The 17,410-nt window shown below is 35.5% G+C and overlaps 1 protein-coding gene across 1 annotated transcript; it reads right to left on the bottom strand.

The window, feature by feature from the left end:
• Positions 1–382: 382 nt before the first annotated feature.
• Positions 383–16,108, bottom strand: Gabra6 (gamma-aminobutyric acid type A receptor subunit alpha6). The gene is made up of 9 exons (XM_051180930.1): positions 16,071–16,108; positions 15,751–15,869; positions 15,087–15,154; positions 12,839–13,059; positions 12,678–12,760; positions 12,245–12,388; positions 11,561–11,713; positions 9,878–10,137; positions 383–671 (listed from the first exon to the last, which is right to left on the bottom strand). The coding sequence occupies exons 1-9, from the start codon at positions 16,106–16,108 to the stop codon at positions 399–401; spliced, it is 1,359 nt and encodes a 452-aa protein (XP_051036887.1). The 3' UTR covers positions 383–398.
• Between the last annotated feature and the right edge of the window lie 1,302 nt (positions 16,109–17,410).

Below are 17,410 nucleotides of genomic sequence, written 5' to 3'. Positions count from 1 at the left end.
GTCAGAAGCAAATGGATCTCTTGTGAGTTCAAAGCCCACCTGGTCTACAGAGTGACTTCTAGGACATGTCCTAAAGCTACAGAGAAACCTTGTCTCAAAAAATATTGAACGATAAAGATAAATGTTGGGAAACTTACCCTGAATCTAATTTATTTGCATGAATTATTATTAATTATTTTATTGTATGCCAAAGCCATATTTTCAGTAGCCTTCTAGTTTTAATTTTGAAGAGTAACGTCATCATTCTTGGCCCATACATGCTTATTCCACATTGGGAATTTACAGATACTCAGTTTTTATTTCATATCTGAAATGAGAATATTTATACAAATCTCAGGAATTTGTTTCTGTAGTGAGGAAAATGAGAACCGCAGCATCCAGGTTGTCCTGTCTGCCAATTATTCAACAGTGCTGCTCACTTCCATTGTGTCTTTGGAAAGGTAAACTATCCAGTACACAAGGTTGAAACCTGCAAATGCTACTGGGAAGAGAATTCGAGAATACTGATCTATTTTACTGGTGCCCCCAACAGTTGGTAAAAGTGGTGGTGGAGTGACAGGCGTTTGTAAGATGGGTGTTCTACTGAGGACTTTGCTGGCCTCAGAAGAAGGAACTATCGGCAAAGTCAGTGAGCTGATCCTCTTCTTCAGGTGGTACTTCGAGTCAGAATGCTGAGGAAGAAAGATAAAGATTGTCAACACAGCAAAATAACAGAGGTCTCTTGTTAGGACAGCCATGACTTTCGCTGTTGACACATTTTTGTTAACTATCTATGTGTGGTAAAGCATCAGCAAATGTGTAAGACTATGTTCTATTGTCATTTTTCTAAGAGTTACAACACTTACATACAAAGCTTTTACTTTATGTATGTGTTTGTAGTGCTAGAGTCTTTACCACGAAGCAAAACATCCTACCCTCAAGCAAAAACTAAAGATGCCTACAATTTTCTTTTCTTTTTTGAGCTGTCTGGGAATTATACCCAAGATCTCATGGGTTCTAGGCAAGCATTCTACCACTGAGCCATATACCTTCACCCTCACTTCAAAAAAAAGTAGTTTGCTTCAATCTGAGATCCTAAAATTGAATACATCAACAAAAGATATCAAACATTAAGTATGTATAAAGAATTGTACAATTAGGAAAAGTTGATACAAATTACAGAATTATATTTTAAGCCTCTAAGCCAATGACTGTACATAATTGTCTCCTCTCTCTCTCTCTCCTTTGTGTGTGTGTGTTTGTATCTGTGTGTTTGTGGGTGGGTAGCTGCATTCAGTGTAGGTGCATTCAGTGTAGAACATGTGCACAATTACTTACCAAAAGGAAATCCTACTTCTGTTCACTAATAACAGCCTTCTAAAAAGTTCTAACCTAAATCTTCATATTCTCACACTTAGGAATTTGAACTAGATGAAATTTAAGAATTAGCCACTGTCCATAAAACCAATGTATATCAAAGGCAAATGCTAAATCTTTACATTGAGTGGGAGAATGTTCATCTTCTGAAATATATCTATCTACTTTTAAGCTAGAGGTGTGACACAAAAAGCCTTCCCTGTCCCAGTGAACTCTCCTGGACTTGTCTCTCTTCCTCTGAAATCCTCCCACATGGTTCATCCACTAACCTGAATGCTGTCCCGTTTTCTTTACTATCACTGAGTTCCTGTCCCTACTAAAACCGTAAGACACATTTAAAAAGAGAGAGATATTAAGTGTATCAATTAACATTGTGAAAGTGAGTGGGGTTATGTTGTTTATGGTCGTATTTCTAATAAAGTTCCAATCCAATGCTTGTCTCATAGCAACACTTTTTTTTTTTTTTAATCTCTGCTCTACACTACTGAGTCTAGTTCAGAGATTTTGGCTCTGTCTGATGTAGAATCCTTCCGTGCTTTGGGAGACCAGGCATGTTACTTTCATTTCTTGCTGTTTCTTGTCTACATATTATAACAATCACTTTCCTTGGGGCTAGGTTGTCTAACTGTCTCTTTATCTTCAAATACTTGCTGAACATTCCCCTTCGATCTTGTAAAATGGCCTTGTTTCTTCCCTGGTAACAAAATCATTACTTTGCAGGATGGTGTGCTATGTTCCTCATGCGGATAGACTCCTGTTGCTAAAGCCAGCAATGCTGCAGCCACAGGATAAGACAGCCACTACTCCTCTGTTGGCTAATCTACAGGATAACAGTGGCCTGCTGGTGTCCTGCTGGTGTGGTGACATTTGGGCTGCAAGAACATCAACTCAAAGAATCTCTTTGTTTTGTTTTCATTTTTCACTTTATCCTGGACTTCATTATTTGAGGCACCACCAAAGTTTCTGACTCTCTAACATCTGTCATGTTAAAGAATTGAAGACCACTATAATTTTTAGAAAATTTGTCTCTGCATAAAAATAAAAAATGTCTGACTTTATCTAAGCACAGTGAATTTCATGTGAAGATTCCCTTATCCACTGGCCTGGTACTATGGTTAACATCTTTTACAGAATTTAATAAATCACAGGTCTTGAAAGAAACAAGAATATGAAATAGGTAAAGACACTCTTTTCTGATTCTGGCCAGGAAAAGTGTGGCATTATCTACTAAAACTAAGTAGTAATGAGAACTAAATCCCTATGGTCACTAGATTATACTTTACCAGAATGACAATATTTTGGTTTTCACAAATCACGCACTAGATTTTATAGGATAAAATTGGCACTGTTTCCTGTTTTCTACCATGCTCTTCGGTCTCTAATTTGATTAGCTAATTTTATTTTACACATCAAAAATGTTGTTAGATTATCATCTACCTGAAAGCATAAAATGGCACAGTTTTATTCTCAAAAAGGACAAAGATCCAAAGGAACCACCCTGCTTCCATACACGCGGAACACTAAAATACTTTAGCCTAGTAAAATTCCCAAAATCATGATAGAAACCATCAGAGACTTCTTTACAGATTCATCTTTACTCTAAACACCATATACTACCTGCCTAAAACTTGCTTTTTTTTTTTTTTTCTAGTGCAGACAGGAGGAAGTCAGATCTGCCTCATTCAATGAGATTAAAAACATGACTCTTAATTATAATACATCATAAAATTATAAAATGTTATTCTTTTTCTTCCCATCATCTTTAGTGATTTTGAGTAGAAAAGCTCATTCTGAATATCTTGTCATCCCCAAATTGTCAGAGATTGCCAAGTGACCTTCATCCAGAGAAAATAGATATGATCCATAACTAGTGAAATAACATTAGCTTAGAACTAAAGATATAGTTTATCACCTCTGCACCAAACTATCTTTGTGGAACATTTCAGAGCAGATGAGAAATGAATCTAAATTCCATGTTACAACTCTACATCTACTAGTTACTTGTGGCCTGGATTTGCCATCAACATCAGGGCCTCTGACTCTACCTAAGCCTCAATTCTTATCTTTAATGTCGGGATAATTACACCTCATGCATATTTTCCTATTTTATTTGAATTTTCATAAAATATATCCTGTGGTGGCTTACAAATATTTGATAAGCAAATCTTAGTTGTGTCTTTTCAATTATCTTCCTGATGTGTCTACTACCCATTCTTAGCATTTTTTTAAACTAAATTTCCTCTCCGCTGGGAATTATGTTCCCAGCCAATATGCCAATATGATAGAAAACTCATGCATCATCCAATATCACCAATGACGATGACACCTTCAAACACTTTTCCTGATTCCTTAGAACTCCTGTAGCTTATTTTTTTTCTAGAATTAACTACTCCTATTTATGCATATCTTCTTTAAGATCATGACATCTTAATTAAATAGGGCATGTTATATTCAAGCAAGAGTGCCTGGCCAGCCAAGTGGAGGTTGTGCATGCCTTTAATCCCAGCAAATGAGATGCAGAGACAAAGGGATCTCTGTTAGCTCACGGGCAGCCTATACAATGAGTTCCAGGACAGCCAAGGCTGTTGGACAGAGAAACCTTATCTCAAAAAAAAAAAAAAAAAAAAAAAAAAAACAACAACAAAAAGAATGTCTATCCAGTACACTGAACACAGTATATTTCCAAAACTTATATTGAATCAATATATGAATTATTATTTTTCCAGGAGTTGAAAAGTACTATGAGGAAATTTACATGAATAATTTTACTCATTGAAAATATCTTTAATGCCATATTAATCTCATTTTAGACATGAAAAGATTGAAATGGAATAAGGAAGCTCACTTAGGCCCATGTGTGAAGAGGCTTGGGTTCAACTCAGATGCCAGAAATTCCGCCCTTAACAGGTCGTATCCCATGCAGTCTACAAGCATTACTTTGGGTTTCGCAGACTCTAAAGTATAAACATTTTAGGTTGGATAGTATTTTCTGGATGAAGACTGTCCTCCATATTATTGGTCAATGTCAAGACCTCTTTTTATAAGGTACCAAAAACACACTCACCCCAATTTGTAACAATATGCTTACATTGCCAAATGTCTACTGGGAGAATAGAATCCTGCTTGTTTCCCTGCCCAGCAGTGATTGGATACAAGGGGGTAGGGCTGGAGGTAGGGGTGATATGGGGATTCTAGCAGAAGCCAATGTAATACTCTAAAGGAACTGCAGGAGTTCTGTATTTAATGCTGTCTACTGGATAAGCAGCGCTTGGATAGTTACGAATTTGCAGCCAGAAGATATTCAATGCCCATTTAGAACAAAAACCTTACACTTCTGAAATAAAGGGAAAGCAAATTCTGCAAACCCTTTAAGCTACAGGTTTGCATTGGGCCCCACCTGCTCTATTGTGGGCAAGCTTAGGTTGATGGTAAAATAGGCTTTTGTCAGAGTCCAGATGAGGGCTCAGCTTGGGGCTGTCAGGGTTTTGAGTGGAACACCTGTGGTTTTGAAATTTTCCTGGGCTCCCCTGCTGCTGAGTGCCATCCTGCTCAGGGTATTTTTAGACCATCTCTTTGTTTTAAGTAACATTATATTGTAAAGGTAACTTGAATTAAAATAGACAATATGATGACCAGTTATTTGATGCAGGAATAAGGCCTTAATAGGAAATATTTTATATTAGCCTAGTATTTTAAATAATGTGGCCAAAAATATAATCTTTAAATAATATTTTTAGTTATTTATGTTTATTTTATTTATATGGGTGTTCTGTCTGCATGTATATCTGTATACTTTGTACATGCTGTACATGATGACTGAGAAGCCCAGAACACTCAATTACCTGGTACTGGAATTCCAGATGGTTGGGAGCCACCATGGTAGTGCCGTGAACTTAACCTGGGTCCTCAGCAAGAGCAGCTTGTACTCCTAACCAATGACCTATCTCTCAAGGCCCCAAATATATTTCTTAGCAGAGATAGTTTAATTGAATCTCACTACTCAATGCACAAAACAATTATTTATAGAACCGGTCAATGTATGCACCAAAATAAGACAAAGTTAAAAATCAAAAACAGCTAAAATGTTGGAGCAAGTATTGTTGAAATTATAAAGGATTCCAGAATGTCCTCTGAGAAATGGCTTGTTGGAATCCATCTGCTTTATTAGTGGAGCTAAGGAACCTAGACTGGTGTTTAGACAGTACAGACTGTCAAACACGATGGGGATTTGATAGACTATATGAAAAAAAAGTCTAATAAATGATATTTTACCTAATCCATTCCTGTCTCCCCATAATTCATAGGAAGGAACAATCATGGAGAAGAAGCACCTGTGGCTTTCTGCTTTTTCAAGTCTCTCATAGTCCTAATTCAATCCTTATTTCTATAGAGTAATGATGTGGTTCAAAGAAAGTTTAGCCATGTTTGGAACAGGAGAAGTAACTTTTGGCATTCTATTCTTCACATTTCTGTGCATAGTCAACTATAGCACGTTCAGGGCCTGTATATGCCTTCACCTTGAAGAGTAAGGCAGAAAGAATGGTTTTATATCCCTCTCTCTGCCCAAATTCCTAGAAACTGGCTTAGGGCATCTATCTAAGCCAAGCTTATCTTTCTCTTTTTGTCTTTGAAATAACTGTTGTAGAAATAGTAACTCCTTCAAAATGACCTAAATACTTTCACATAGATATTTTCATGTTGCTCTGTAAATCTAGCTACAGCTTTTATCACAATTGCTTATGAACTCATCTCTCCTTTGGATCTCTTCTTTCTGAACAGAAAGCTTTGTCCATGGAAAGATACTATGGTAACACTCCATGTTCTGTATAAGAAACTTCACATATGCTCAAGTTATGAAAAAATTACCATAGTCGCTCAAAAAGTGGGTGGCAAAGAATGCATAAAGAGGCAATATATATATATATATGTATATATATATATATATACATACACACATATATACATACATATGTATGTGTGTATATATGTGTGTGTGTGTATATATATATATATACATATATATATATATATATATATATATTTACTGTCTGCCCTTGCTAATGAAACTTTGGTCAATTTTGTATGCATATTTTACATGCAGATTCACAAAAACTGCCACAAGTCTTGAAGGGAACATGTGTTATATTAGGAAAAGTACTAGTAAAGGGAACTGTGGTATAGGGAGTATTCACATTCAAGAACCTAGCAAAGAGGGCTTACACCTTTAAAGTAATAAGGAAACTAGCAAATTAATATACTTCCACTTCACAATAGTATTCTGTAGTTTCAATGGCAAGGACCCTAAATAATGTGTTGGTTACAACTGAATAGGCATTTCTAAATGTCATGGTATTTGGGAAAAAATAAACTGACCTTGCAATCATAATATACCATTGTATAACATAAATAGCCAATGTGCAATTTATGTTTTTTCTTCTTAAGTCTATAAAGCAATTTGCTAAGTTTTGCCTTGAACAAATTAAATGCAAATGTCCTACATGTATTATTTTTGATACCTTTAGGGTTTATATTTTTGGTTTGGTTAGTTTTGTTTTGAATTTTTACACTTTTGCATTTCAGAAACAACAACAAAAAAGATATACTATTCATTGTTTTTAAATATTTTAAGCAAAACAAGGTTCAGGACAAAATGGAATTTGTCATAACAAATGGAACTTGCAACAGAAATTTTTCTGAGGGCATTTAAATAAACGTTTTAAAGTATCCTTCTACATGACATGCTCATCATATTATTGTATTACCATCATAGATGATAGTTTATTTGTGGATACCTGGGATATTCATTCTACCTTTTAATAACTTACAACTCTAAAATAATGGTCTGAGGTATTGATATCTCTAAGTCTTCTCCAAAGATCTGAAATCATGTCCTCTGACTCCTGGTACTATATATTGCAAAAATAAAGAATTTTGTTTTTTTTACTTTTGTCACAACATTAAACCAATGGATATATTCATAATTATTTTTATTTGCTTATTTATCATATTTCAGATGAGCTTATTTTTCTTTTCTGCTCTATTTCTCAAACTTAGACTTTACCAACCTCTCTGGAAAAACAAATCAAAACATCTTTAACAGGGTGGCAACTCAGGGCAGGGAATGACTCAGGAAAAGGACCAAGCTTTGTTCTACCTTATCTACAAAGACTAAATTTAAATTCCACACAGTATATGTATTATTACTTTAATAACTTCTTTTAAATGACCCTTTTTAAAATGTTTTTCAAGTATGTCAGACTAAACCTAGAGCATGTTTTTGTTATAAATACTTTCCTAATATATGTGTTATATATATTCTCTTTGTATATACTTATATACAGAAAATATCAGTAGGTCAAAAGAAGGCTTTGGGGAATGATGTCATCTACATTTTAAAATGCATTTTATTCAGTTTGTACATGCCCAAGTACATTTGTTTCCTTCAGACATTGGTAGGGAAGGAATGATATTAGCCTATGATGTTGTAGACAACAGAAATTGTAGAATCATTTCTTGTTTTTCCAGCAGAACATATTTTTGGCTAACACCACGCTATTTACAAATCCCTGATCAACTATGACCTCTGAGACAGAATTTTCCTGTTTGTAAAAGCAGGAAATTTAGAATGTATCAATAGAATACATTTCCTTTTTACCCTTTCTACATTCTTTTCTTTCTTTTATTCTTTTTCCCAATGTAGATTAATGCTAGGAAATTAATATTTTTACTTAGTTCCACTAAATGTGGCAATGACCTTATTACTCCAAGATAAATAAATGTCAATTCCTTAATACAAACTAAAATCATCAATCTATACAAGAGAAAAGGGTTAATACAATCTGTGAGCTGTTTTATCCAATAAATGCTGTACTTTGGGAAAGTAAAATATACATTGCATTGTAGTTTTCAAAACGTAGTCAGTCTAAGAGTTCCTGACTTACCAGTGGTTTGGATAAGAAAATATCCAGTAGACTTAAACAATTAACAATGACTTGCAGGTTCAAATTAGTTGTATTACTAAAGTCTACAAAATAAATGTTCCTTCTTAGACAAGGGCTGCTTGCTGAAGTTTGTATTAAGATAAAAATGTATGCTTGTCAATCAGTTTTATAATCCATTTTTAAAAAGAGTATAAGAATGTATTCATGAATAAGAATAAAATTTGGGAGTATGCTTATGACCCTTTAAATATGAATTATATCATTCATGTCTGATTCCAAAACACTTTGGAGACAAAGGCTAGTGTATATCACATTTTAAAAGTTTGTGACAAGAGAAAAGAAAATAAAAAAGAAAAAAGGAAATAAGAGAGAAAGATAACATAAAAGAGGGAGCCATTACAGTTTGGAAGCAAAAACTGACTCTAGAGAAATGTCCAGAGATCTACAAGACTGACCCCAAATAACAATTTGAGCAACAGTGGAAAGGCGACAATAAATGCCCTTCCTTAATAATGAGATTGTAGACTAACTTATCCGCCATCATAGAGCCCCCATCTAGTAGCTGAAGGGAACAGAAGTAGACACCCACAGCTAAACACTCAGCCCAACTGGAATCCAGATGCAGAGAGAGAGAGGGCAAAACCAGGCTACAGAAACCCACAGGCCCCAGACTGATAGTTGGGAAACCAGCATTGGACCGACTCAGACCCCCTGAATGTGGGTCTCAGTTAGAAGGCCTGGGCAGTCTAAGGAAGCTCTGACCGTGGAACCAGGATGTATCCCTGGTGCACAAAAGGACTTTGGAGTACATTCCCCATGGAGGGATACTCCCTTAACCTAGAGACAGGAGGGAGGGCCTAGTCCCTATTCCAAATGAATTGCCAGATTTTGTTGACCCCTCCTGGAAGGCATCACCCTACCAGTGTAGTGGGGAGGATAGGATGAGAGGGTGGGTGGTCAAGGGAGGGGCATGGGAGGGAGGGAGAGAGGTAGGTAGGTAGGGAGGGAGGGAGAGGGAACTGAAATCGATATGTGAAATAAGAAAAAAAATGTAAAAGCAAAAAAGTTTGTATTTCTCAGTAATAATAAGCCTTTAAATAAGTACACACATGTACTTAATGTACCCATGAAAATGTGATTATCTTTTAATTGAATTGGTACACATATGGGTCATATCTTCATTTGGAGAACCCATATTCACTATCTCCTCTGCTTAAAAAATAAAAACAGCCTTTGGTCTTTCCTCACAAAAAAATCACCGGAGTTGTTTCTTTTCCTTTAGATTCTGGAAGCTTCTTTAGAACTTTTTTTTTCCTAGATGCTCTAAGGAAACCTGTTCAAAAGAATTTTCTAGTCTCCTTTGAGAGCCTAGAGTCTGCCAGTACAAGTAAGGATGATGAAAGAAAAGCAAAACTTTAGAGAAATGATAAATAAAGGCTTTTCTTCAGCTTCACCCTGGGAAGCAACACTAGTTATGTAATTTATGCTCAACAAATACTCTTTCGGACTGCTTTATATGTTGCCACTGATTGAGATTGCTTTTTCTATCTGCCCAGTAACGTAGAAAAGGGAACAATTACCACAATAATCTCAGCTTCCCGTGGTTCAGCAGTTTTTGATATTGCCACAAGGGGCGGGGCTGCAGTCTGTGCCTTCCTTTCAGCCCTCTGTGACTGGAGATTGGTGAAGTAGTTGACAGCTGCGAACTCAATGAGAGCAGAAAAGACAAAAGCAAAGCACACAGCTATGAACCAATCCATGGCAGTTGCATAGGACACTTTTGGTAGGGAGTGCCTGGCACTGATGCTTAAGGTGGTCATGGTTAAAACAGTGGTGATTCCTGAAATGTAAAAGGAGAAACACAGTAGTTAGCATCAGGAATCCTGTAACAAGAACGAACAAAGGCAAGTTTATAAGGAGAGTCACTCATTCAGCCACCTTCTAAGGATTTTAGTTAGTGTAAGGCATAATCACAGGTGTTACCATCTCTATATCATCTCAACTGACTGCATTGACTTATAAAATAAAATTTCTATAAAAGCATTTGTTGAACCAAATTAACTACAGGAAAATGTAAATCATGAACAGTTCTATTTGTTTACTGCCTGAGAATATGTAACAAATTACTATGATTTAAATTTTTAGAATCTTGCCTCTTTGATCTCTCTCTACATCTTTCACCACAAATGAGTAGAAAATTAGTATGAAATTAGGAGAAATTAGGTTACTCAATTTAAAAAACAAAACATTTTTCTAAAAGGTAAAATATTTACCCATGAGAAAAAGAATTCTGTCACTTTCTTGCCAGAAGTTTTTCTGCTTCAGTTGTGACAGAAAATTGATGTAATTTGTAGATGTATAATGTTGATGTTACCCATATGAAGATTTTTATTTCTGGTAATTTTGAAAAGTAGATCTATTCTAATGTAATAAACTATATATATATATAGTATTAATCTGAGATTCTAGTTCAGCTCAGATCTTTCACACAGGCTATTAAAGTTATAACAATGAAAAATGCAGGAAAAATTGATTTTGGTTTCATAATATTTAGTTACCAATCTTGTTTTTATTATTCCAGTTTTCTCCAAAAAGTAGTGATTTTATCCTTCACAATTAGAAGCAATCACATTATAGGAAATTGTCAATATTTCTCTATTTTAGGATCTTCAAGATGGCAACTTTACTCAACTCAATGAAAGTTAGATATACTTCAGATGAGTGGAATGAATTTTCTATATTATCCAGTTGTCTTCCTGGATGTACACATCAGGTTTTTTTGTTTGTTTGTTTGTTTGTTTTTTCCTCTCTCTCTCTCTCTCTCTCTCTCTCTCTCTCTCTCTCTCTCTCTGTGTGTGTGTGTGTGTGTGTGTGTGTGTGTGTGAGGATTTCTCTGTGTAACAGTTCTGGCTGTCCTGGAAATCACTCTATAGACAAAACTGGACCCAAACTCACAGATATCCTCTGTCTTCTGAGTGCTGGCATTAAAGGTGTTCCTTACTACCCCACGGTCAGGTTTTTTCCTTTATGCTGAGCACTGATAACTAAGAGATACACTTAAGTCATAGGAAAGAGCCACAATTATTAAAGGGACAAATTTTTTGTTGATTCACCACACAACCTGCAGAAAGATGAATCATTTTATGTGACATATGACTCTAATCCTTCTGTATCAAGAAACAGTTGTCAGTATTCCCCCACAAAAGCACAAGCATTAGAAAATGGAAACTGAATGGAGATGGAATACAAAGTGTTAGGCATACCAAAGACAGTTCTTGCTGGGACCGACTCCTTATTAATCCAGAAAGACACCTGAGAAAGAATGACTGTCATGATACACGGAGTATATATCTGGATCATGAAGTAGCCCATCTTCCTTTGTAAGTGGAAATAGACTGTCATTATTACATATTCACCTGTTGGAAGACATGCTCATTAGTAGGGTTGCTGTTGACAGAAAAATGAATGCAGTGAATATAAAACTTGAAATTTTTAAATTAGCATAGTTTGGAAGAAAACAAGCAAATATGTGGTTTAAAATAAATAAAAATGCTACTTGACCAGATTTAAAGAAACATATCACTTTATGAGTTGTAGTGGCACTATATGTATTTATAAAAACAATTAATTCCAAGATTACATGAGTATTCCTATTTACCCAGTTGCAAATAAATTTTGAAGACAACAATTCAAAATAGTAAATTTAGCCTGTAATATCTAATGTTAGTGGAATAAAATACTAGATATTTTGAAAATATATACAAGAGTTGTGTTACATTATCTTTTTATTAATTTATTTTATTTAATTATATATATATAACAAAGTCCAATTAAATGAAAACAAACATTTATACACAATATTTGGGAATTTGGGTGTCGTTCATTCCAAACTACTTCCTGCTGGTAAGGGGCGCTGTCGTGTTACATTATCTCAAAAATATTCTTACCTGTATTAGATTTAATTGTCTCACTAGAGACCGTTTGCCCAATTAAATCATACTGGAGTAGGCTGGAAGATTCCTCTGGGACTTCTACTGAGTAAAGTGGTCCTTTTTTCCATGTATATATGATTTCACTTTTAGGGTAAGCATCTGTATTTTTTTTAAACAAATGACACAAAATGCTAAATATAACTGGTTAGCTTTCCTTCATTCAAAACAAAACAAGCATTACCTACCTTATCTAGTAAGAAACATATATTTTGTTGCTTTTTAAAATATCTTATTAACAGAAACTTCTAATATTGACAGAAAGGATATTGCTGAACTCACACTGAGTTTTCTAGCAATATTTTATTTCATTTTCCCAGTCTTCAGCTCAAACCAAGTAAGTATATATTTTAATGCCCTATTTGACTTCCAAAAACTTTGTGTAACTTACAGCTCCCAAACTTAAGTGGACAAGCATGTCCATCCATAGGGAAGTTAACCAGCCTCATGGGACAATCGGCATTGATGGTAAGCCTGGAGATATTGAAACACATACTTCTGGTTATTGTGGTGGATGCATCCTCAAGCAACAGAAATAAATTGGCAACTCACCTCATAGTGTACAGAATTGTTCCATTCTGCATTAATCGGAAGAGCTTGTTAGGCGTGGTCATGTTGTGAGCAATTGACTTCTTCCCATTCCTGAAAAAAGTGTCAGGGGTCCAGATTTTACTGACCATCAAGTTATTTAAGCTCAGAATCTCGGCAGGACCCCTAAATTTCAGCCTCTCATCAGTCCAAGTCTGGCGGAAGAAAACATCCATTGTGTATTCCTAAAAGAAAAAAAAACATTCACACAGTTGATAGATGTCACTCTGTAAATATGTTTCTCTTATTGGTTAATGAATAAAGCCCTGTTGGCCAATAGGAAAGCAAGATAGGCAGGACTACAAGACAAGGAGAATTCTGGGAGATGTAGTAGAAAAGGGTCAAGATATAGGGAATTTAGGGAAGTCCGGACCCTCTCTTTTGTAAGATAAGGCTACTTGGAAACATTTTGGTTCATAGAAATGAGTTAATATTTAAGATAGAATTAGCCAATGAGAAACTCTAGTAACATGCCAACAGCTTTATATCTAATACAGTGCCTCTGTATGTTGTTTGGGGCTGATATAGCACTGGGACCAGCATGGCAGGAAAACTGCTGGTAACACAGGGTGGAAAGTGTCTTGTGAAATAGTCTATTCATTATTTATAACTAATGTTAAGATTAATCAAGAAAGCGAAGTGCACAGCAATAACTTCTTAATAATTAAGTAATCAATAATGATTTTTTAGAATCAATGATATTTGATTATTATTAGTAAATGATTTTTAATCATAAACAGATTCGATTGAGTCCTTATATTTCTCAAGATCACAAGGTTTGTAATATTCTAAAACAAAGATGGACTGGGCCAAACTCCTTCTCCTTACTTAACCTACTCAACATTTTTCCTCCATGTGTATCCAGCCTGCCAACTTTTCAGCCATGATCTTTCTCTGTAATTCCTTTAACTTAAAAGGAAAACATAAGAAAATATTTATTGTTCAGGCATCCTGTTTTATGTCCCACCTTCAGCTATTCCAGCCATTCACCCTAACATCTCACTCACCTTTACAGTAAGTTCAGAGATCAATACTTCCATAGAGTACAATTTCAACAATACACACCTAATAAACTATCTAATGTAAATATAACAATTTCTATTTTAAACCATGGCTTTATGGGATAACGTTAATTTTAAAGATAATTACGAGACTATCACAGAAGCCAATGAGAAATACCTTGCTCCTGTGCTGAAGCATTGCTAAAAGGTTTTGCCTACTTTATAATTATTCCCATAAATGGTGATTAAATTTTAAAAGCAAATTTCAACATAGAGTATATCTATAAAATTATAAACCATGAAACATAAGGATTCTATTATTCAAAAGTACTCAAAAAGATACATGAAAGAAATGAAAATAAACCCAGATTAGAATACTTCAAAACCTAGTGGTTATATATGTTTCCATGAGACTCTTCTCCACTTTGTACCCCTCATCTGTTTCTTTCTTCTGTTTTCCCTCCTGGTTTATCCCACCCTTTCTTTTTTCCATCCTCCTTTTTGTCTTGTTCTTCTAGCTCCACTTTCATTTACTTTTTATCCATCTTTACTGTTTCTATCTTCTCATATCAATTCTAAAGTAGGAGAAGAAGTCAACAGCAACTATTTTTACAAGATTACAATTTCCCAAGAAAAGCTAATGTTGTCCTTCTTTGAAGACATTTATGACAGTTTCTGCCTTGGTTATTGTATTTTAGCCTTGTGAGAAAAAAATACTACCTGAAAACTGGGAAGGCATATGATACACTTTGTTCAGAAAAAATGACTTCGGGCTTTCATTGCCACTTTCCATAAATACCCTCTTACGAATTCTACAGCCATCTGTACCTGGAACAGAGTCTCCAGAACACCCACTGATGCATCCGCAATGTACAAGGTAGAAAGCATGAACCTATCCAAGTGTCTTCTTCACTGTTTGGATAAAATGCACTAGCAATGATACATAGAAAATAACAGGTATGCTTTGACATCATACTTATTAGTTACCTCTTACATAGCAAGAAGCTTTTAAAAACAATTTCTTAAATTTGCTAGGACATCACAAAAAAAGATGTCTTTGAGTGTCTAAGCAGAGTCAGTCATTTGCTCTAGTTTATATATCTTCCCAAGGGAAATATACATACTCTGTGCTGCGATGAATGGCAATACCCGTACTCATTAGTCCTAAGTTATAGTTCTACTTCCTAAATAAAAGTACGCAATGTACTCACCATCTCCACATCTGACACAGGCCCAAAGCTGGTTACATAGATGTCAGTTTTGACTTCTGTCACAGCACCTGACATAAGCCAAGAAGGTTGAGGCTATTAACATGTGTGATGAGACCAGAGCTTAGTGACTCCACATAACCCTTCCCATTGAAAATTCGAGCTCTGCATGTTTCCACCCTTCCCTAGATGACCTCCAGTTTTTAAATTATAAGACCCTACAATAATTACTTTAAAGCCCTTCCATTCACACTAGGAAACTCTTAATGGATAGAAGATAACAAAATCAGTGTTCCCTAATAATAATACTGCTAATAATGATAATAACATGTGTATTGATAGTTTTCAACACAAATACCAAGGAAAGTGTCATACATGGAAAACTTCTTTCTGTACTCAAGCAACTCAATCAATGATGTACACACACACACACACACACACACACACACACACACACACACTCACACACACACGTACGTTTAGGACAGTAAGGCTTATAGAGTTTAAATAACTTACATAAGGTAACTCACTGATTGAGGAAGGAATGAGTAATACACACATGAAGTCTTGGTAACTCTCTCTCTACCCATACCTCTGGGTCTTAGAAGGGTTATAAAAGTGGAGGGAAATTTCAAGTATTTGGTCCAACCTTAAGGCAGTGCCTTACCTCCAAATCCTGGGCGTAGACGATTGTCATAGCCTTCCAGCAAGTTGTCAAGAATCCGACTGACATTTTCAGAGTAGAAATTGCCTTCACCTTCAAGTTGAGCTTGAGCATTTTCTAGCCTGAAGATTGAGATTCAAAAATTCTCACACCTGACCTCAAAGAAAATACATTGTTTCATGGGTGCTAGTTTACCAGTTTACCCCATCATGGATAACAGCCACACCACTCTTATTTCCTTTCATTGTGCAATAAAAAATTCATCCAGTAGATATATGCTCTCCATTTCCTCTAAGACAAAAGGAGGATCAGAAAGGTCTTACCACAGAATAATGGACAGCCACTGGAGAAGCACCACCATCCTATGGGTCACTGAGATGCCAGGTCACCCTCCTCCTGCTTCTCTCTTCTCTCCGCCTGCTCTCCTGTGACAGTCAACTGGAGAAATCTTCCAAAGCCCTCATATCCCTCATCCCAGTCTGTGTCCAGTGAGCAATCCAATAGATGGAGGGGTTGCCAGGAAATTGTTTTGGGTTTCTTTTTCCCTTTTGTCTTACTTTTGTCTTTTCCGATGGAATGGGGCTGTTTGTGGTCTTAAATTGAGTCTTGTAGATATCCAGCCTCCTCTGACTGGTTCACTTGAGAAATGGAGAGTCAGAACAATGACAATAATTGACTAAGGCATTAGGGGAGATTAAAGGAAAAAATTCATGGCTAGTTTTGGCATGGAATTATCAGAGCCTGTGAGGAAATCTGGAAAGCAGTGGCATCTTGCTGATTGAGATTATGTTCCAATGGGCACAGCGTTTATTATTTCTATGGTTCACAGAAGGATTCCTACACAGCTCTGATGGAACAGTCAAATATTAGGACAGTTCCTAGATTCTTCTTTTTATTTTCATTGTCTCTGCTGACTGAAGACATCCCTGTACTGAAAAATTATCCCACAGGTAGCTGATTAAAAGTAAGAGAACTCTTTTTGCTATTTTTAATAGTAAGAAACAAAAACAATAAAAACAAACAAATAAAACAAACTATCCAAGATTTACAAGTTATAATAAACTAAGCAATCACAGCTATTTCACTGATGGACCTGATCTTTAGAGGACCATGCAAGTCTAAATCATCTTTAAGATGCTCAAGTTACAGAACTGTATAAATTCAAATAATTGTATATGTAATTGTCTACATGTAATAAAGGTCAAGCTTCATACATTTAGGAAATTATATATGTTAATGTCTACATGTGTTGAAGTCTACCTACACACATTCAAATGACTATATATGTGACTGTCCACATGAAGCAAAATTCCTCCTCCATGCTCTCCTCTAAGAATTGGGCCAACAAGATCTATGAGCAGACTATAATTACACTGTAAACATTTATATGGATCCAGCAGGAGAAAAAAAGTCAAGTACATGAAAATGGCAATGACTTCAGGACATATTTAAGCATTTATTTAGTATTTTGACTACAAGTCAAGCATCAGAACTCCCCTACAGAGGCAATTTTCTTCTTTTGGACAGTGTGAGAATATATATCTTACAACTGTCTATGTTGATCTCTTCCTTTGGCAGCTACTTGTTTTTTCTTTCCTATGTTAGTGACAAATCTAAACTCTCATCCTTCTTAACAATATTGATATCAATGTGCTGGTATTTT

The sequence above is a fragment of the Phodopus roborovskii genome, unplaced genomic scaffold (assembly GCF_943737965.1).
Source record: "Phodopus roborovskii unplaced genomic scaffold, PHOROB, whole genome shotgun sequence".
Classification (NCBI taxonomy): domain Eukaryota; kingdom Metazoa; phylum Chordata; class Mammalia; order Rodentia; family Cricetidae; genus Phodopus; species Phodopus roborovskii.
The sequence above is the reverse complement of the archived record's forward strand: the minus strand, read 5'-3'. Positions and strand labels throughout refer to the sequence as shown.